At 49.3% G+C, this 21987-nt stretch overlaps 1 protein-coding gene across 2 annotated transcripts in view; it reads right to left on the bottom strand.

Moving 5' to 3' along the window:
* The window catches only part of RAI14 (retinoic acid induced 14), a 264682-nt gene that overhangs the window by 38756 nt on the left and 203939 nt on the right, over nucleotides 1-21987 (bottom strand). The window contains exons 8-11 of one of the 2 annotated variants that reach the window (XM_040338172.1): nucleotides 21573-21679; nucleotides 9905-10083; nucleotides 6193-6221; nucleotides 825-914 (exon numbers count right to left, since the gene is read on the bottom strand). In XM_040338172.1, coding sequence (XP_040194106.1) covers nucleotides 825-914; nucleotides 6193-6221; nucleotides 9905-10083; nucleotides 21573-21679 — 405 coding nt within the window. The remainder of the gene's footprint in view (nucleotides 1-824; nucleotides 915-6192; nucleotides 6222-9904; nucleotides 10084-21572; nucleotides 21680-21987) is intronic. The other variant, XM_040338181.1, reaches the window with a different exon arrangement.

Here is a 21987-nt window from a genome sequence, read left to right as displayed (position 1 = left end):
TATCTCTCAGAGTATCTATGCGACTGATTCATAGAATCAGTTACGCATAGATATCCCCAAGATCCGACAGGTGTAATTGTTTTACACTGTCGGATCTTAGGATGCAATACCTCGGCCGCCGCTGGGGGGAGTTCGCGTCGTAAATCAGCGTCGGGTATGCAAATTAGGAGTTACGGCGATCCACGACGGATTTTCGCGTTCGCTACGTCGCCGCTAGTCTAGTTTCCCGTCGCAAAGTTAGTCGTCGTTTTTGGTGCCTTAACTTTACACAGCAATCGTATTGCTGTATAAAGTATGGCCGTCGTTCCCGCGCCGAAATGTAAAAATTAACGTCGTTTGCGTGAGCCGTCCGGGAATACGGAATTACGCTATGCGCGTCGCCGTTCGAAAAAATGACGTCACTGCGCGCAAAGCACGGCGGGAATTCCGAAACGGAGCATGCGCAGTAGGTTCGGCGCGGGAGCGCGCCTAATTTAAATGGCACACGCCCATTTAAATTACGCGGTCTTACGCCGGAGGCCGTCGGCGTAGTTTTCATCGCAAGTGCTTTGTGAATCAGGCACTTGCGATGAAAACTTGCGGCGGTGTAACGTATCTACGATACGTTACGCCGCCGCGATTCTACGTGAATCTGGCCCATAGTTCTCAAGCCAAAGAAAAGAAAAACGAAGGCAACCACCACATCTAATAATTGGTAAGCTGCATCATAATAGATTTTTGGGTTTTGGTTTAATACTGCTTTAATCACATGAAAATAGAAAAAAGTCCCATAAAGATCTTTTAAAGAAACATATGACAGAAGATGCTCATTTTTTTTGTATTACCTGTAACGGGCTGATAGGAGGAGGCGGCGGAGCTTTGCGTTTTTTGGGAGTTCCACTTCTTTCTGAGCTTAATCTATTCACTTGATCATGCTGAAAGTTTCATAGGCCAGAAAAAGTGAGCTGTTAGTTGGGTTAGTGGAAACTGAGCAAGACTATAAAGTTCTAGAACTATGGCAAGAAATACTACTGATTGCTAGTGCAGAGTAAAGATATCACAAGGAATAGTAACCTCAAACAGGAGTAGTATAGGTAGTCTATGTCCATCTCAAAAGTAAAATAAAAAATAAATAAAAAAAATTTATCTGGCCGCAATTAAAGCATGCAACTCCGATAAACTTCGCTCAACATGCAGAAATGTCCAGAAGGGTGCAGTTTAGATACAGTCACCAATTGTAGACATTATACTAATGCATCATAGAATAAAACACAACTCTGGACTATTTTCTTTTTGTACAGCTTCCCTGGAGGTGGGAGCTATACTTGTCTCCTCTCTGCTGCTGTCCCCTGCAGTAAAGCTTTCCCACCACTAGATGTCCTCAGTTTTCTGGACTAAATGACATCCAACATTGTTCAACCCAAAAGACTGAGGATATACTGTAAGAGCAGGGTGTCATGGACCCGCCCCTGAGGGGCATCAGCATAGCCCTTAATATTCACATACAATGATGTTGAGCAGTGTTTCTCAACTCCAGTCCTCAAGGTGCCCCAACAGGTCATGTTTTTAGGCGTCCCATTATTTTGCACAGGTGATTTGATCAGTTTCACTGCCTTAGTAATTACCACAGTCGTTTCACCTGAGGGAAATCCCGAAAACATGGCCTGTTGGGGTGCCTTGAGGAATGGTGTAGAGCAGGGATATGCAATTAGCGGGCCTCCAGCTGTTGCAAAACTACAAGTCCCATCATGCCTCTGAGTGTCATGCTTGTGGCTGTCAGATTTTTGCTATGCCTTATGGGACTTGTAGTTCTCCAGCAGCTGGAGGTCCGCTAATTGCATATCCCTGGTGTAGAGAGTGGCGCTGACATAATCACATCAGATCACTTTTTGCATTATTGAGGACTGCCCAGTACTGGGAAAGGATCCAATGAGATAGACACAGTTGTAGGACAGGTGTTACATTGACGTAGATTTTAGCAACCAATCACATCTAGGAGAGATGGCTAAAATAAGGCTTGTGAGGGTATATAAATGCCAGTTTTACAATTGTTAGTCAGACAAGTCAGATAGGAGCTCATAAGGCTGACCTCCATGTATGCTGCCCTATTGCATGGGTCATGGGGGTGAGAACCAATGGGAAATTATCTGTTCAGATAGGCGCCTATCAGGCTGACTGCTTGTCCATGCAGCCCTATCGCACGGGTGGCAGGCAGTCAGAACCAGTAGGCAAATATCTGTCCTTTTGTTGTAACTTGTCACCTCGTACGAGTCAATAAGGGTGGTCGGATGTCGAGTAATCTAATCTCTTTCAGACACTGCAAGTCACATGATCAGCCTGGAGATTTCTGCCATAACCGTTTCACACCACCTTTTATTTTTGAAAGTATGAAGTATTTTATTACACTACTGCTCTTTATGTTATATGCAAATGTTTACCAACTTAGTTATTGCACATTATGGTTTATATATTTGCTGAGAAGTTATTATCGAATTATGGTTACATAGCACTGGGTGGAGCACTGTAAATGTTTGAGCTAGCAACTTGATACATACGTTCTATACATCATTTTTGTAGTGTTACTTTATTTTAGGTTGATAGCACTGGTTTTCTTTTTCTTTACCATAGCAATACCTGCCACTGATAAACTTCTGTTCTGTGGGAGCTCAAATACCAGTATCTAAAGGTCCTATGCGATTTTGATTGCTACAAGATGTACTCCTTCTCTAGATCAGGGGTCTCCAAACTGAGGCCCGGGGGCCAGATGGGGCCCTTTAGGCACTATTCGTCCAAATAATATGAGACGCTATTCTACTCTCCGACATCGAAAATCTGGCATAATTCTTGTAACTGGCACCAACAATGGGGCAATATTCCCCCCCTGATACCAAAGATGGGGCATTGTTTACTCCCACTGAAGCCTGGAAATGTTCTATACCCACTGGCCACAGTCCCGCTCACCTAAAGTCAGTAAACTGGCCCTTTGTTTTAAAAGTTTGGAGACCCCTGTTCTAGACTTACAACCAGAGAAGATTGTATTCTAGACCTACAACCAGAGGAGATCGTATTCTAGACCTACAACCAGAGGAGAACGTATTCTAGACCTACAACCAGAGGAGAACGTATTCTAGACCTACAACCAGAGATCGTATTCTAGACCTACAACCAGAGGAGATCGTATTCTAGACCTACAACCAGAGGAGATCGTATTCTAGACCTACAACCAGAGGAGATCGTATTCTAGACCTACAACCAGAGGAGATCGTATTCTAGACCTATAACCAGAGGAGATCGTATTCTAGACCTACAACCAAAGATCGTATTCTAGACCTACAACCAAAGATCGTATTCTAGACCTACAACCAGAGAAGATCGTATTCTAGACCTACAACCAGAGAAGATTGTATTCTAGACCTACAACCAGAGAAGATTGTATTCTAGACCTACAACCAGATGAAAGCATATTCTAGACCAGTGGTCTCCAAACTGTGGCCCGCCGGCAAGATGTGGCCCTTTATTTCCCTTTATCCAGCCCTTGAGGCACTATTCCTCATACTATTTCTCCTGACAACAATGGGGCACCATTCCTTCCACTAACACACAGAGCGGCACATACAGTAATTCCTCCGACTTCCACTGACCCCAAAAATAGGGCATCGTTTCTCTCATTCATACCAATGATGGGGTACAATTCCCCTCACTGATATCAGTGATGGGGCACTATTCCTCCCATTGACACTAATGATAGGGCACTATTTCTCCCATAGACACCATCAAAAGGGCTCTATTGCTTCATACAATATCAAAAATTGGATACTATTCCACTTCCTACTATGTCATTTTCTTGAGGGGATGGAATATTACCACGCTATCAAAGAAATGGACAAGGGAAAGGGTAGGGGGAGGGGGGAAGTGGGAGGGGAAGTGGAAAAAAGGGGTACCGCTGCAGCACTGGAGGTGTATCAAACCCAGAATAAATGTGAAAGAATAGATAGCGCTGCAATATCTATTCTTTCATATGTCATTTTCTTACTCCTAGGCCTGACACATTGTTGCTCCCACTGACGCTGCGGCATTTTCTACTCCCACTGGCCGCAGTCCAGCCCCCCTAAAGTCTGAGGGACAATAAACTGGTCTTTGGTTTAAAAGTTTGGAGACCCCTGTTCTAGACCTACAACCAGAGGAGATTGTATTCTAGACCTACAACCAGAGGAGATTGTATTCTAGACCTACAACCAGAGGAGATTGTATTCTAGACCTACAACCAGAGGAGATTGTATTCTAGACCTACAACCAGAGGAGATTGTATTCTAGACCTACAACCAGAGGAGATTGTATTCTAGACCTACAACCAGAGGAGATTGTATTCTAGACCTACAACCAGAGGAGATTGTATTCTAGACCTACAACCAGAGGAGATTGTATTCTAGACCTACAACCAGAGGAGATTGTATTCTAGACCTACAACCAGAGGAGATTGTATTCTAGACCTACAACCAGAGGAGATTGTATTCTAGACCTACAACCAGAGGAGACCGTATTCTAGACCTACAACCAGAGAAGATTGTATTCTAGACCTACAACCAGAGGAGATTGTATTCTAGACCTACAACCAGAGGAGATTGTATTCTAGACCTACAACCAGAGGAGATTGTATGCTAGACCTAGAACCAGAGGAGATTGTATTCTAGACCTAGAACCAGAGGAGATTGTATTCTAGACCTACAACCAGAGGAGACCGTATTCTAGACCTACAACCAGAGAAGATTGTATTCTAGACCTACAACCAGAGGAGATTGTATTCTAGACCTACAACCAGAGGAGATTGTATTCTAGACCTACAACCAGAGGAGACCGTATTCTAGACCTACAATCAGAGAAGATTGTATTCTAGACCTACAACCAGAGGAGATTGTATTCTAGACCTAGAACCAGAGGAGATTGTATTCTAGACCTAGAACCAGAAGAGATTGTATTCTAGACCTACAACCAGAGTAGAGCATATTCTAGACCAGTGGTCTCCAAATTGTGGCCCGCAGGCAAGATGTGGCCCTTTGTTTCCCTTTATCCAGCCCTTGGGGCACTATTGCTCATACTATGTCTCCTACTGACAACAACGAGGCACCAGGACAATAAACCGGCCCTTGGTTTAGAAAGTTTGGAGACCCCTGCTCTAAATGTAAAGGGAAGAAAGTCAAAAATCAGAAGATGGTTGAATGGTAATGAAGCTATTAAAAACAAGCAACAAACTGTTTACAATTTAAACTCGTAGACCAACATGGGTTTATTGGGTAAGGCAGTGCAAATCACAGTTAGGATGAGCTAAATGCACAAAACCACAGCAGCAAATTCAATTTTAGTTTACTGTGAACAGTACAAGATTAATTGGTCACTATGATTTACAGTATTTTGCATTGGTAAATAAGTTTGAAAACGTTCTCATTATGTGCAGCAGATATACTTCCAAAGTAATAACAAAGAGCCCCAGAACACGCACAGACAGTTTTATTTTACTTTAAATAGATTTTCACTCTACTTTGTGTGTCAGCGGTCACATGGACAACAATGAGGATGGATCTCCTAATAGAGGCGCTTACACTTTCCTACCCCTAATAGAGGCGCTTACACTTTCCTACCCCTAATAGAGGCGCTTACACTTTCCTACCCCTAATAGAGGCGCTTACACTTTCCTACTCCTAATAGAGGCGCTTACACTTTCCTACTCCTAATAGAGGCGCTTACACTTTCCTACTCCTAATAGAGGCGCTTACACTTTCCTACTCCTAATAGAGGCGCTTACACTTTCCTACTCCTAATAGAGGCGCTTACACTTTCCTACTACTAATAGAGGCGCTTACACTTTCCTACTCCTAATAGGAGGCGCTTACACTTTCCTACTCCTAATAGAGGTTCTTACACTTTCCTACTCCTAATAGAGACACTTACACTTTCCTACTCCTAATAGAGGTTCTTACACTTTCCTACTCCTAATAGAGACACTTACACTTTCCTACTCCTAATAGAGGTTCTTACACTTTCCTACTACTAATAGGAGGCGCTTACACTTTCCTACTCCTAATAGAGGCTCTTACACTTTCCTACTCCTAATAGAGGTTCTTACACTTTCCTACTCCAAAACAAAACAAAAAGTCTGAGCTGGACTCATAAAAGGGGTGTTTTGAGCAGAAATGTTTTTGGATCATTGATAAGTACCTGCAATGGCTTGGTTGGGCTTCTCAGTCCTGTGTAGAGAAATAAAAAGGTGAAATTCAGTTAATTAAAGGGTATGTTTGGGCAAAAATAACATTTTAAGTATACGTCTACAATACATGTACATTATCCTGTGTTTTATCCCTGCAAGTACATCAAAATTATTGTTGATCCTGCATGAAATCCAGTGACATCCCTACCTTCTGCTGACAATGCTTCCTTTTCTGCATTGAAATCCTAAGCAATGTTGTCAGCCCCGCCTGCTTTATTGTATACACTTGTTACTTTCCCATCAACACGATTTTGCTGTCTTGATTCCCAAGAGCCTGGCCACACACTTTGTGTAGGGAAAGGGCTTTGGGGGAAACGTAGTTCTGGGGGTTGTGCGCATGTCATTACTAACTGACCTCCCAGTGGCTGCCCCTTCAAGAATTTTAAACACCTGGGGCCAGATTCTCAGAAGAGGTACGACGGAGTATCTCAGGAAACACCGTTGTATCTCTGTTTTTTGACCCGGGTATCTATGCGAGTGATTCCTAGAATCATTTTTGCATAGATACGGCCAAGATCCGACAGGTGTAAGTGACTTACACTGTCGGATCTTAAATGTAATTCGCCGCTGGCCGCTAGGTGGCGTTTACGTTCAGGTCTCATTTGACTATGCAAATGAGCCTTATACGCCAATTCCCGAACGAATTTGCGTCGCGTAGTCGTCGCTTACGTCGTTTCCGTAGGCGTAAGGTTACCCCTGCTATATGAGGGGTAACCTTACGCCAGTCCGCCGTATGCCATGTTAAGTATGGCGTCGGGTCCGCGTCATCTTTTCCCGTCGGGTACGTAGTTTTCCTAAGTCGTTCTTGAATACGACTTTACGTCAATGACGCACACGTCGGCGTCATTGACGTTTTCCGTCGTGAGCTGGAGCATGCGCACTGGACTTTTTTTCAGCCCAGGGCATGCGCAGTTCAATCAACGCGGGGGCGCGCTTAATTTAAATACAAGCCGCCCCCTTTGAATTACGCGGGGATACGCCGGGCCATTTACACTACGTCGCCGCAAATTACGGAGCAAGTGCTTGAGGAATACGGCACTTGCTCCAGTAAGTTGCGGTGGCGTAGAGTAAATGGCTTACGCTACGCCAACGCACAATCTACCAGAATCTGGCCCCTGGTAATTATGACACGGGGGGGTTATTTACAAAAGTCAAATCCACTTTGCACTGCAAGTGCACTTTCAAATGCAGTCGCTGTAGATCTGAGGGGGGCATGCAAGGAAGCGTTTTTGCTTGCACATGATTGGATGATAAAATCAGCAGAGCTTCCCCTAATTTCAGAGCTTCCCCATCAGATCTACAGTGACTGCACTTTCAAGTGCACTTGTAGTGCAGAGAGGATTTCCCTTTAGTAAATCAACCCCAGGGTGAAATAAAAGATGTTTCTCTAAAAAGTAAAAGAAAAGAATGCTCTAGCGCAGTGGTCTCCAAACCATGGCCCTTTGCTTGCCTTGCCTTATTTAGCCCTTGGGGCACTGTACACTCCAATTGATACAAGTCACTATTCCACCCACTGACACCAACAATGAGACACCATTCTTTTCACCGACACCCACAGTGGGGAACTATTCATCTCACCGACACCAACAATGGGGCATTTGTCCTTCCACTGATACCACGGATGGGGCACTATTCTTTCCAAAGACCAGTGGTGGCCGTCCATTAGGGGCGCCCGGGTGCGGCCACCTCTCTCCACGCCACCCCCTATATGCAATGGATAGATTCATGCATAGCTGCCAGGATTTTTATTTGAAGCACCCGATTAGAGCCAGAGGCTGACGCTAGATGACCCATGGAGAGCAGAAGAACATGAGGCCGCCGCCAAGCAGGGAAAGACGCCGGTGATGGGGTAAGTGCTACCGACTGACCGTGGGGGGAATGTGTTTGGCATACTGTTTGCCGCCCCCCCTCCCAAAAAAAATTCCACTGGCCGACACTGACACCAACAATGGGGCACTATTCCTCCCAATGACTAACAATGGGGCACTGTTCCTTCCACTGATAGCAAAAATGGGGGATAATTATTCCCACCGATATAAACAATGGGGCCCTATTTCTTCAACGAATACCAATGATGAGTCACTATTCCTCCTCCTACATTCACTAATCGTTTTATGCTTGCTGACCACCAAGTCCAAACACTGTCTACTCCCACTGATGCTGGGGAATTTTCTACTCTCATTGGCCACAGTCCAGCCATCTTAAAGTTTAAAGCACGTCTGCGGACAAAAACTTAATTTCCCCATGTCCTGTAGTGGACTGTTCCTGTTTAGGGAGCGTGCTGACGTCAGGAACAGTCCATTTTTAGGACTGCTGGATTGGGGGGGGGGGGGGGGGGGTCGGCTTGGTTGGACTGGAAGGCCCGTGCAGTGTGGACACAGCCCCACTGCGGGGGGAAAAAAAAAATGCCCAGAGTTCAGCTTTAAAGGACTTTTGGGCCAGATTCACAGAAAAAGTACGCCGGAGTATCTGCTGATACTCCGGCGTACTTTCAAATTTGCCGCGTTGTATCTTTATTTGTAATTCACAAACAAACATACGACGGCTTTTGGCATAGATCCGACAGGCGTACGGCTTCGTACGCCTTCGGATCGTAGGTGTAATTCTCCGGCGGCCGCTGGGTGGAGTTCGCGTCGTTTTCCAGCGTCGGGTATGCAAATTAGCTGTTTACGGCGATCCACGAAGGTACGCGTGTTCGTCGCATTCTCTTACGTCGTCGCTAGTCGGTTTTTCCCGTCGCAATCTTAAGCCTGCCATTTCATGGCTTAGATTTAGAACAGCCATGTTAAAGTATGGCCGTCGTTCCCGCGTCGAATTTCAAATTTTTTTTTTTTGTGCAAGACGTCCGGGAATACGAAAGTACATTACACACGTCGCCGTTCAAAAAACACACGTCGGGGCGCCGTAATTTCACGCAAAGCACGGCGTAAAATTTCCTAACGGAGCATGCGCAGAACGTTCGGCGCGGGAACGTGCCTAATTTAAATGGTACACGCCCCATTTGAATTAGGCGGGCTTGCGCCGGACGGCTTTACGCTACGCCGCCGCAAGTTTACAGGCAAGTGCTTTGTGAATCAAGCACTTACGCCGAAAACTTGCGGCGGCGTAACGTAAAGGGGATACGTTACACCGCCGTAATTATTCCTGAATCTGGCCCTTTGTTTGTAAAGTTTGGAGGCTTCTGCTCTAGAGAGGGAAGGGGTGACAGAGTCTCTTTAATCTCGATTCCTAAAGTACCTATGTACAGCTCGGGTGAGTTTGATGTAAAAAAACAAAAAAAAAACCACATTGCACTGCTTTTTTTCTGGGGTGTATGTGACTTGCAGTAAACAAGTTAATCTTCTAGATTGTAAGCTCTAAGGCGCAGGACCCTCTGATCCCTCCTGTATCGATTTGTATTGTAACTACTGTCTACCCCATGTTGTAAAGCGCTGCACAAACTGTTGGCGCTATATAAATCCTGTATAGTAATAATAAAAAGCAAATATCTCAAGTAGGTGGGAAAAAAAAGAAAAGGGAACGGAAGTCCAGCGTTTACCATACACGTGACAAATCCCAGGATTATCAAACGACCATTCTTGGGCAAAGAGGCTTTGAGTAAGATAAGGGCTGTAGAGAGATGGTGAGAGATCTATCACATACATAGTGCCTGGCTCCACATACCCGCATCGTGACTCATTTTGGAGAGGAGAAGAGTAAGGATGTGAGGATTTCCCGACATTCTGGCGTAATGAATGACATCATTGCCCAAGGCATCTGTTAATGTCAGGCTCGCTCCCCTTTGCACCAAAAGATCCGCCATATTGATCTGTCCGGCTTCACACGCCAACATCAAAGGAGACCTGCCAGAGAAACAAGGAGAACATCAGACCAACAGTTCGAGAACCAATTACCACACCTAGTGAACCCCGGTGTGGTCCTGACAAAATCCTACAGAATGTTGCAAATCAAAATATGTTTACAGTATGTCCAGCCACAGTTTTGGTGGGGAGGGCTTGCATACCTCCCAACTTTTTGCGACGGGAATGAAAGACACCTATTAACAAAAGTATGTAGACATAGGACACCCCCCTGCCACGCCCCCTTAAAGGAGTGTCACACACAAAAAAAAGATTAGGTAAACCCACAAGTGCTTTTTTTTTTTACCCCCGCTATTCTTTTTGTAGCGCCCTGCTCCTGTTGAACAGGCGCTGCTTTCAATTTAGTGGGGGTCTGAGTTGTTATTTGGCTCAGACAAGAATGATTAAGGGTAATTTAGCCTCTGTTCCAGCCATGGCTGTGCTGGGACTATCCACCATTGTTGGCCTGGGGGTGTCATTACCACCCCAGGCCAAGGGTGGCAGCAGCAACCTACTAACGTGGTACCTACCCACATGGGTAGGTACCGGAGCATGATGGGACTGTGACATCATAAGAGGCCTATATAAATTGGTGCGAAACGCGCACCCGTCATTGCAGCGGGAAGAAGCGTTGTGTCAACATCGGAAGGCGGCAGAAGAAGAGAAGAAGACGTCACAGAAGAGCGGGCTGGCCGCCACTAGTAATTGAGCTAACACGAAGATAGCAGCGGCCAACCCTGAAGAAGAAGGCACCGGGGAGGGCCGAGATGACAGCGGAGAAGATGGGAGAAGACCCCCGGAGAGCGGAAGAAGACCCCCGGAGAGTGGAAGAAGACCCCCGGAGAGTGGAAGAAGACCCCCGGAGAGCGGAAGAAGGCGCCCCCTCCCCTGGTAAAAGAGCTAAAGAAGAGAGGGGGGGCCCCCCCGGAGCTGTCTAATAAATTACTTTAAAAACCCTGTGTCGTGTGTTTATTTTCTTTTACACTTTGCCTCCAGGTGAATGGGTAGGGGTACGATGTACCCCATATTCATTCACCTAGGGTGGGGGGCCGGTATCTGGGGACCCCCTTATTAAAGGGGGCTTCCAGATTACGATAAGCCCCCCGCCTGCAAACCCCGACAACCAACGCCAGGATTGTCGGGAAGAGGCCCTGTCCTTAACATGGGGACAGGGTGCTCCGGGGTGGGGGGTGCCCGCAGGGCGCCCCCCTGCCCCAGAGCACCCAACCCCCTCCATGTTGAGGGCATGCGGCCTGGTACGGCTCAGGAGGGGGGGGGGGCGCTCGCTCGTCCCCACTCCTTTCCTGTCCGGCCGGGCAGCATGCTTTGGATACGGGTCTGGTATGGATTGTGGGGGACCCCCATGCCAGTTTTTCGGCGTAGGGGGGGGGCTCCTTACAACCCATACCAGACCTAAGGGCCTGGTATGCCCCTGGGGGGGGACCCATGCCGTTTTTTTATTTGAAATTTGGCGTTCCCCCTCAGGATTCATACCAAACGCCGCAGCTAGAATTGGCGGGAATCCAAGTCGGATACCCGTCGCTACTATGACGTGCTCGCTGGAATGTGCTTTGTTTATTCCAGCGAGTGCGAGATGTCGGCACCCTGTCGCCGAGAATCAGCGTAATGCTGTCGTGCTGGAAACACATTCTCGGCAACAGGTACTGTAGTTACAGACAGAAGAACAGGAAGTGAGCATTTCTCAGAGGAAATAAGGACATTTAAAAGCAAAATGGAAGGATGAGGCAAGTGAAGAGGACTGCACTAAGGTAAAGGAAGCTATTTAGGGATTTTTTTTTTCCTTTACAACCCCTTTAAGGTTTTAGGTATATAATAGGGAACAATGCTCCCCTGTGTGTATGTAAGTGACCCTGTACATTCCTATGTTGCACATTAATGAATGTTTTTATCTCAAAAATCCACATCCTTATTTCCCTATTTTTATCCGCATATATACCGGCTCGCCTGCCAATGCCATTTTCTATTTTTAAATGAGAATTTTCAGCAGGAACACGTTCACATTCTTTGGAGAGCGTTTACTCACGGATCAAGAATGCAAAAATTCAACCTTTTCATCAGCGAGGAAGATATATGAGACTTCACAATAAGTCATCTATTTTAAACAGCCATTAATCCTTCCAAAATAAAGTGCAGACTGCCCAACTCCAAGACGATCCTTTCAAAACATACCTCAAGCTGTGCAATGAAATTCTTCATCCGTGAGACAATGTGTATCTGTAAACAGGGACGGCTCATTATCTGACCCTTATCAGGAAGATGAGAGGACATGCCATCCATACAAATCGCTGGGAACGCCGCGTAGGGATTGTTATGTAACCTGAACCAAAGAGACTCCTCGCCTACGCATTTATTGGGAATTTATAGTCTATTTAAAGAGGCCCTGTCACCAGACCGTTCATTTCAACAATCTTGTTCATGTATTCTATGCATGTTATTTATAAAAGCCCTCCATTGTATACATCTAGCTCTGAAAGTGCTGCTGGGTGTCGCCAACTTAGATGTGATGTCATCACCCCCTGCAGACTTGGAACTGTCATTTAAGTGACACTCTATCAGTGGCCACTGGTGTTTTTATGTTTGGGGGGGGGGGGGGGGGGAAAAAAACCCCCCCGCTGTCTGCCGGTCCAGCGGCACTTACCCCATCGGCGGCGGGGATTGACAGGCACACAGCGGCGGGGATCAGGCTGCGGCGGGCATCTGGCAGCGTTTTCTGTGTCCTCTTCACTTCCGAGATCACAGCCACTTCTACCATGTGTCTCCTCCTAGGCGTCCAATAGGATCGCCTGACCCAGGGCCGATCCGCCCTATATGCTCACTATGCAAGCCGCTTAGGGCCCCACAAAGCTGCAGAGGGCCCCCCAAATTACTAGAGGCCCCGCCTGGTGAGAAGTCATTTTCCATTTTCAGCCCCTCACCCCGCTTTTCAACTCGCTGGCTGCATGGGAGAAGAGGTAAGAAGTCAGCCCCCCCAGCTTCTCACTTTAATGTAAGATGTAATTTCCGACAGCAGAACACCCCCTCCCCCCCGCTTCTCAACTTCAATCTTTAACGTGACACGTCACTGTGGGCAGCGCCCCCCCCCCCCCCCAACTCTTTAATGTGACATGTCATTTCGCTTAGGGCCCCAGGGAGGTCAGGATCGGCACTGGCCTGACCTTTCAGCTAATCGGGAAATGGGTATCAGGTATTTCCTGATTGGTGGAGAGGCAATTCAGTGTTAAAAAAAGCGAATATTCAGTTGCTTTTCTATTACACTCGTGTGGACTCCAAGCGCAATGCTTTGTGCTCCGAGTCAACCCTATTTTGAAGCCTAATAGAGCCTATAGCTGTAATTTATGCTCCCATTGTCCTGCAAAAGGTCGGACACATCAATAGAGGGTGGCCGCAGTGGCCGTGGATAGATTCATGATGTACATGAATCTATCCATTAACGATATATGGCAGGGATATGAAATTAGCGGACCTCCACCTGTTTCAGAACTACAAGTCCCATGAGGCATAGCAAGACTCTGACAGCCACAAGCATGACACCCAGAGGCAGAGGCATGATGGGACTTGTAGTTTTGCAACAGTTGGAGGTCTGCCCTCAACAGCCCATCACTCCAGTGAGAGAGGAGGGGCAGAGCAGAGAGCCTCTGACTGACAATAACCCTATGCAAAATAAGAAAAAAAAAAAGGTTTGCTGTTAGTTCTACTTTAGAGTGGTAGTAAACTTGTTACCTACAGGTAGGCTTATAAAAAAAAAAAAAAATGAATATCTTCTAAATGTGCACCATTTAGGAGAAATTCCAGCAAGTAGCAGCTGGTGACGTCACCAGCACATACTCTCTGAAGGAACGGTATACCCGTGCTGTTCCTTCAGAGCTCTGTGCCGTGCCCGGGGCTCTCACGCATGTGCAGGAGTGACATCATCGCAATCAGATGGCCGGACCCCGAAAACCCGGAAGACGACTGGGTGAAGATGAAATCCCTGTCAGCGGTGACAGGGTGCCGCTGGAGGGATCAGTTCTAAAAAGGTAAGTCTAACATAATGTAGAAAATAGTAAAATAATGCATTTGGGTGTCAATAATGTGCTAGTATGAAGTGCATACTAGCACATTATGGCTTAAACCAGCAGGGGGGACCACCCCCTTATTTTCCTATCTTAGTGACACAACAGCAGCTGTCCCCATTGGAAGATTTACATTTTAAGGCCAGGCAAGAATCTCTTTTCCCTGCTACAGACTGTACTGTATAGTCAATACATAATATAGGACAGAGGTCCCCAAACTTTCTATACAAAAGGTCCAGTTTACTGTCTTTCAGACCTAAGGGGTGTCAGACTATGGCAGCGGGAATAGGAAATGTCCTGGTGTCACTGGAAGTAAACAGTGTGTCCCATCGTTGGGGGGCAGTGGGAGGAATAGTGTCCCATCGTTGGGGGGCAGTGGGAGGAATAGTGTCCCATCGTTGGGGGGGCAGTGGGAGCAATAGTGTCCCATCGTTGGGGGGGCAGTGGGAGCAATAGTGTCCCATCGTTGGGGGGGGCAGTGGGAGCAATAGTGTCCCATCGTTGGGGGGGGCAGTGGGAGCAATAGTGTCCCATCGTTGGGGGGGCAGTGGGAGCAATAGTGTCCCATCGTTGGGGGGGCAGTGGGAGCAATAGTGTCCCATCGTTGGGGGGGCAGTGGGAGCAATAGTGTCCCATCGTTGGGGGGGCAGTGGGAGCAATAGTGTCCCATCGTTGGGGGGGCAGTGGGAGCAATAGTGTCCCATCGTTGGGGGGGCAGTGGGAGCAATAGTGTCCCATCGTTGGGGGGGCAGTGGGAGCAATAGTGTCCCATCGTTGGGGGGGCAGTGGGAGCAATAGTGTCCCATCGTTGGGGGGCAGTGGGAGCAATAGTGTCCCATCGTTGGGGGGCAGTGGGAGCAATAGTGTCCCATCGTTGGGGGGCAGTGGGAGCAATAGTGTCCCATCGTTGGGGGGCAGTGGGAGCAATAGTGTCCCATCGTTGGGGGGCAGTGGGAGCAATAGTGTCCCATCGTTGGGGGGCAGTGGGAGCAATAGTGTCTGTTGCGGTACCTCTCTTCATACACCGTCCTTAGTGGCCAGTAACCCAATCCCCTCCAATAACGAGACCAAGCTCCATTATGAGGGTAAAACACAAACTCATTTACTGTGGGCTACCCGCCCGTATTTATGCAGGTCTCCCACCTGGTGGACACTCCCCTAGGGGACCAGATGGGAGACTGAAATAACAGACATTAAAATCTATAACTTTATAACTGCCGAACATTTTATATTCATATAACGTATCCCCAGATAGCCTGGAACTGAGGGCATATTATTTATGCAGGTCTCCCACCTGGTGGACACTCCCCTAGGGGACCAGATGGGAGACTGAAATAACAGACATTAAAATCTATAACTTTATAACTGCCGACATACGAATGGGCGACTTCATGTAAAACGGCAAAGCAGACGAACACAATATGTCCAGTATACGGATGGGTCCGTCACATGGCCCCCTCCTTGTGGAACACTCCGGCAGACCCGGCTTGACCCTTTGGCGGGTCAACTTGGGGATGACCGGACGGAGAAGGCGTAGAGACGTCTGTTTGCCGAGATAATCCATCCGCATTCCCGTTCTGCTTACCGGGTCGGTAGCTGATGGTGAAATTGTAAGGCTGTAGTGCCAGACTCCACCTCAGCAGTCTGCCATTGTCTCCTGAGACCCGGTTAAGCCAAACTAGGGGGTTGTGGTCCGTAATGAGGGAAAATTCTTGTCCGTATAAATAAGGACTCAATTTCTTTAGTGCCCAGACCAGGGCTAAACACTCCTTCTCCACTGCCGCATAACTCACTTCCCTGGGTAGTAGTTTTCTGCTGAGATACGCGACAGGGTGCTCCCCTCCATCTTCCCCGACCTGGCTTAGCACAGCCCCCAGTCCATACATGGAAGCATCGGTATGGACGAGAAAACGTTTGTTAGGCACTGGGGCAGCCAGGACAGGGGCATTCACTAGAGCTTGCTTCAGGGCCCGAAACGCGGCTTCACAAGCTGGCGACCACAGGACCTGCTTAGGTAAGTTTTTCTTAGTCAGGTCCGTCAAGGGCTTGGCCACCGTACTGTAGTCGGGGACAAAACGTCGGTAATACCCTGCCGTCCCCAGGAAGGCTAGCACTTGGGTCTTGGTGATAGGTGTGGGCCAGTTAGCTACCGCCTCGACCTTAGCTGGCTCTGGTCGCTGGGTCCCACATCCTACCCTGTGACCCAAGTACTGCACTTCTGCCATGCCTAAATGGCACTTATCTGGCTTCAAGGTCAGGCCGGCGGCCTGAATCTTGTCCAGCACCACCCCCACGTGGACTAAATGGTCTTCCCAAGTCTCGCTGTAGACCGCAATGTCATCCAGGTACGCACACGCGAAGTCCTGGAAGCCATCGAGGAGTCTATCCACCATACGCTGAAAGGTAGCCGGAGCATTCTTCATTCCAAATGGCATAACCTTAAACTGGAATAGGCCAAATGGGGTGACGAAGGCCGACTTAGGGATAGCATCCTCGGCCAGGGGGATCTGCCAATAACCCTTGCACAGGTCAATGGTGGTCAGGTAGCGCCCCCTGGCAATGCGGTCTAATAATTCGTCTACCCGGGGCATCGGGTACGCGTCAGTGGTGGTCCGTTCGTTGAGCCGCCTGTAATCTACGCAGAACCGGGTGGTCCCATATTTCTTAGGCACCAGGACTACAGGCGAGGCCCAAGGGCTGTCTGACGGCTCGATAACCCCCAGCCGAGTCATCTCCTGTATCTCCGTCCGCATTTCCTCTCGGACTGCTTCAGGGATACGGTATGGGGGTTGTCGTAGGGGGTTCTGTCCGGGCGTCTCGACTTTGTGCATAGCTAGTGTGGTGTACCCGGGTTCTTGGGAGAACGTCGCCTGCTTCTCCCACAGAAGCTGTCTTGCCTGTACCTTCTTTGCTGGGTTTAACCGGTCTCCTAGCTGCACAAGGCTTGTAAGGTCTGTCTGGGGATTCCTCTCTAACAAGTCAGGTAAAGGTAAGTTCTCGGGGTCATCCGTAGCTGGGGCACAGACTGCCGCAACATCTTCTGGTCGCTCCTGATACTCCTTTAACATGTTCACATGAAAGGATCGCTGGATCCCTTCATCTGAACAGCTGGCTATAAGGTAGGTAGTATCACATATCTGCGCTAATACTTTATACGGGCCCTGCCAAGATGCTTGCATCTTGTTTGCCTTCACAGGTTTGAGCACTAGAACCTTCTGCCCAACCTGGAAGACCCGCTGTCGGGCGCCCCGATCGTACCACCGCTTCTGTCTCCCCTGAGCCGCCTGGAGATTTTCCCTTACCATCAGGGATAGTTTCTCCATGCGGTCCCGGAGTTCCAGGACATATGGTACTATGGGGGTCCCTTCTTGCTCTGTCTCCCCCTCCCAGTGTCCTCTAATGAGATCTAGGGGTCCTCGGACCCTTCTCCCATAGAGTAACTCAAAGGGGGAGAACCCAGTAGATTCCTGGGGCACCTCTCTGTATGCAAATAGCAGATGAGGCAGGAATCGCTCCCAGTCTCTGCAAGTGTCAGTAAAGGTCCTCAGCATCTGTTTGAGGGTACCATTAAATCGCTCGCAGAGGCCGTTGGTCTGTGGGTGATACGGTGAGCTAAGCAGCGGTTTAATGCCGCACACCTTCCACAGTTGCTGGGTGAGCACAGCGGTAAACTGAGTTCCCTGATCAGAGAGAATCTCCTGAGGGAACCCGACCCTAGTGAATATCTTAACCAGGGCATCAGCTACTGTCTCTGCCTCGATATTAGACAGCGCTACTGCCTCTGGGTAACGTGTGGCATAGTCCACCACGGTAAGAATGTACTTCTTACCGGAGGGGCTAGCCCTGGCCAGTGGACCTACAAGGTCAACGGCTATGCGGGAAAAGGGCTCCCCAATGATAGGCATCAACTGAAGCCTAGCTTTTGGGTGATCTCCCCGCTTTCCTACCCGTTGACAGGTGTCGCACGTGCTACAATACATCCGCACGTCTCGGTTCAAATTGGGCCAGAAAAAGTTTTGTGTGATCCTATGAGCTGTGCGGTGGGAGCCTAGATGGCCCGCTAACGGCACATCGTGTCCAATCCGTAAAATCTCCTGCCGGTACTTGGCAGGTACCACTAGCTGTCGCTTGTGCGGAGGGGTGCTCGGTTTTTGGGACGGTCTCGGGATCCTGTACAGCCTATCCCCCCCCCACTCGTAGTGCTCCCCATCTACTCCTTCCTCCCCTGAGTCGGCCCTGGCCCTGTACTTCACTAACGTCGGGTCTTCCCTAGTCTCCCTTCCGTACATCTCTGGGGTATCCCAGCCTAAAGGGGCCGGATCTAACATACACGTCGGGGTAGAGGGTCTTACCTGGGTCGCAGCAGCAGGTGGGCCGGCTTCGGTGGCACGGGTCTGGGCCCGGGTCGTGACAGCGTCTACTGCAGCGGGGCCCATGGGAGTATAGGCTGAAAGGAGGGGGGCCAAGTCATTGCCAAGGAGGACATCGGCGGGTAAGTCTTTCATAACCCCCACGTTCACTTGTCTAGCGCCCACTCCCCAATCCAAATGTACCCGGGCAACGGGTAGTCGGAACACGGCACCTCCGGCTACTCGTACTGCGACCGTGTCCCCGGTATGTTGGTTCTCGGATACTAGGTGCTTCTGGAGTAAAGTCATGGTCACACCGGTATCCCGTAGGCCACTGACCTCCTTCCTGTTGACCTTGACACACTGTCTGTGGTGCTGCCTGTTATCTCGGTGGGCCGCCTGAACGGGGTCGGCCTCATGCAGAATACCCCAGCATTCCTCTTCCTCCACACAGTGAGTTGCGGGGAGAGGTGGTCGTGGATTGGCCCCTGGGGGTCTCTTCCAGGACTGACTTTGGTTGGCATTGTTCATCGGGCACTCCGGTCGCTTGTGTCCCAGCTGATTGCATAGGTAGCACCGACTGGGTTGGGAGTATTCCCGAGAGTTAAACCGGGGTGAGCGGGGATACTGGGTCGACGGAGGGGGTGCTGAGGGCCGATTCATAGGGGGTTGGTAAATAGTAGCTGCTGGCTTGTATTCCACCCTGGCGGGAGCCTTGGTGGCTGAATTGTCCAATGTTCGGGCATCCGTATACTCATCCGCCAGGCGAGCTGCTTCATGGAGAGTGGAGGGTTTACGGTCCCTTACCCACTCTCTGACCCCTGTTGGTAATTTGTCGAAGCAATGTTCCAACAGAAACATCTGTAGCACCTCCTCTCCGGACACAGCCTGGCACCCCGCCATCCAGTGTGCGGCGGTGCGGTGCACCTTACATGCCCATTCAACGTAGGAGTCCCCAGTCGTTTTTACAGTGTCCCGGAACCTCCTTCGGTATGCCTCGGGTGTAACGGCATACCGGGAGAGTAGAGCTTCCCTGACGGCCACATAATCCCCGATCTCCTCGTCAGGGATGGCCCGAAAAGCCTCACTGGCCCGGCCGGATAACTTGCCGGACAATATAGGGATCCAGTCCTCCAGGGGTACCTTGTGCAGGGCACATTGCCGCTCAAAATCGGCAAGGTACCCATCGATCTCTCCTTCTGTCTCACTGAAGGCTTTAAATGCTGCAAACGGCACCTTCTTTCTTTCCCCCGTGTCTGCTGTGACTGGGGCTGCTGCAGTGCCGCTTTGGCGTAGCAGGTTGGCCTCCACAGCGGCTTGGACTTGGGCGATAATTTCCGCAGATGGGTTGGGACCATAATGGGCCAGCCTAATTCTTACCGCCCGGTCAAATCTCTCTTCTTCGGGGGTTCTGTCGTCTGGGCTGAGTCCATTGGTTCCCTCTGCTGCTGGTACTCCATCCATTTCCAGCAATAATGTGATAATGTCCCCCTTTTTGAGGTTACTGGCCTGTCCGCCTCTTTGCTCTAATAAATCCTTTAAGGTAGCTCTTCTCAGGTTTTGGTATTGCAATTCCATTTGGTCCTGGTTGTAGTGGTTTCTTTGGGCGCTGATGTTCATCCCGTCGCTTGCCACCAGTTGTTGCGGTACCTCTCTTCATACACCGTCCTTAGTGGCCAGTAACCCAATCCCCTCCAATAACGAGACCAAGCTCCATTATGAGGGTAAAACACAAACTCATTTACTGTGGGCTACCCGCCCGTATTTATGCAGGTCTCCCACCTGGTGGACACTCCCCTAGGGGACCAGATGGGAGACTGAAATAACAGACATTAAAATCTATAACTTTATAACTGCCGAACATTTTATATTCATATAACGTATCCCCAGATAGCCTGGAACTGAGGGCATATTATTTATGCAGGTCTCCCACCTGGTGGACACTCCCCTAGGGGACCAGATGGGAGACTGAAATAACAGACATTAAAATCTATAACTTTATAACTGCCGACATACGAATGGGCGACTTCATGTAAAACGGCAAAGCAGACGAACACAATATGTCCAGTATACGGATGGGTCCGTCACAGTGTCCCATCGTTGGGGGGCAGTGGGAGCAATAGTGTCCCATCGTTGGGGGGCAGTGGGAGCAATAGTGTCCCATCGTTGGGGGGCAGTGGGAGCAATAGTGTCCCATCGTTGGGGGGCAGCGGGAGCAATAGTGTCCCATCGTTGGGGGGCAGCGGGAGCAATAGTGTCCCATCGTTGGGGGGCAGCGGGAGCAATAGTGTCCCATCGTTGGGGGGCAGCGGGAGCAATAGTGTCCCATCGTTGGGGGGCAGCGGGAGCAATAGTGTCCCATCGTTGGGGGGCAGCGGGAGCAATAGTGTCCCATCGTTGGGGGGCAGCGGGAGCAATAGTGTCCCATCGTTGGGGGGCAGCGGGAGCAATAGTGTCCCATCGTTGGGGGGCAGCGGGAGCAATAGTGTCCCATCGTTGGGGGGCGGCGGGAGCAATAGTGTCCCATCGTTGGGGGGCGGTGGGAGCAATAGTGTCCCATCGTTGGGGGGCGGTGGGAGCCATAGTGTCCCATCGTTGGGGGGCAGTGGGAGCAATAGTGTCCCATCGTTGGGGGGGCAGTGGGAGGAATAGTGTCCCATCGTTGGGGGGGCAGTGGGAGGAATAGTGTCCCATCGTTGGGGGGCAGTGGGAGGAATAGCGTCCCATCGTTGGGGGGCAGTGGGAGGAATAGTGTACTATCGTTGGGGGGCAGTGGGAGGAATAGTGTCCCATCGTTGGGGGGCAGTGGGAGGAATAGTGACCAGTGGGTGTCAGTGGGGGGGGGGGGGATAGTGCCCCATTATCGGTGTCAGTGGGGAGGAATAGTGCTGTGTTGTCAGTGTCAATGGCAGAAACTATGCCCCACGGTTGCTGACAGTGGGGGGGGGGGGGGAGTGCCATAGGGCTGGATAAAACCAAGCAAAGGGCTGCATTCCAGCCCCTGGGCCGCAGTTTGGAGACCACTGATATAGGATATTCTTACCAACACAATGAATGATGATATACTTACTTCCCATTCTTGTCTGTGATGTTCACATCAGCTTTATGATCCAAGAAACACTTACAGGCTTCTAGGTGGCCGTACTGCACTGAGATAAGAAGAGGAGGGTTCCCATCCTGTAAAACATAGAAGATGAAAGTGTATGAGTACCCAAGACCAATATGTCATATTACAGCCTACCAGTCCTCAGAGGTGGTGGCTGCATTCGTTTTCTTATTTTCACCCCCCCCCTTTACTTTCTCCTGGTGATCCTGCCAGTAAGGCCCCTTTCACACAGGTGGAATACTTTACTGCCCCTCTGAAAAGCAATCCTTTCTGGTGGATTGCAGGTATTCAGGAGGCAATACTGCAATTTCCTAAATGCCTGTTTTTTTTCCTGATACCAAGGGGCATTTACATTGAAATACCACTCCACAGCCACATT

Source organism: Rana temporaria, chromosome 1 (genome assembly GCF_905171775.1).
Source record: "Rana temporaria chromosome 1, aRanTem1.1, whole genome shotgun sequence".
NCBI classification, from domain to species: domain Eukaryota; kingdom Metazoa; phylum Chordata; class Amphibia; order Anura; family Ranidae; genus Rana; species Rana temporaria.
Note: the sequence above shows the minus strand (reverse complement) of the source record. Positions and strands in the feature narration are given on the sequence as shown.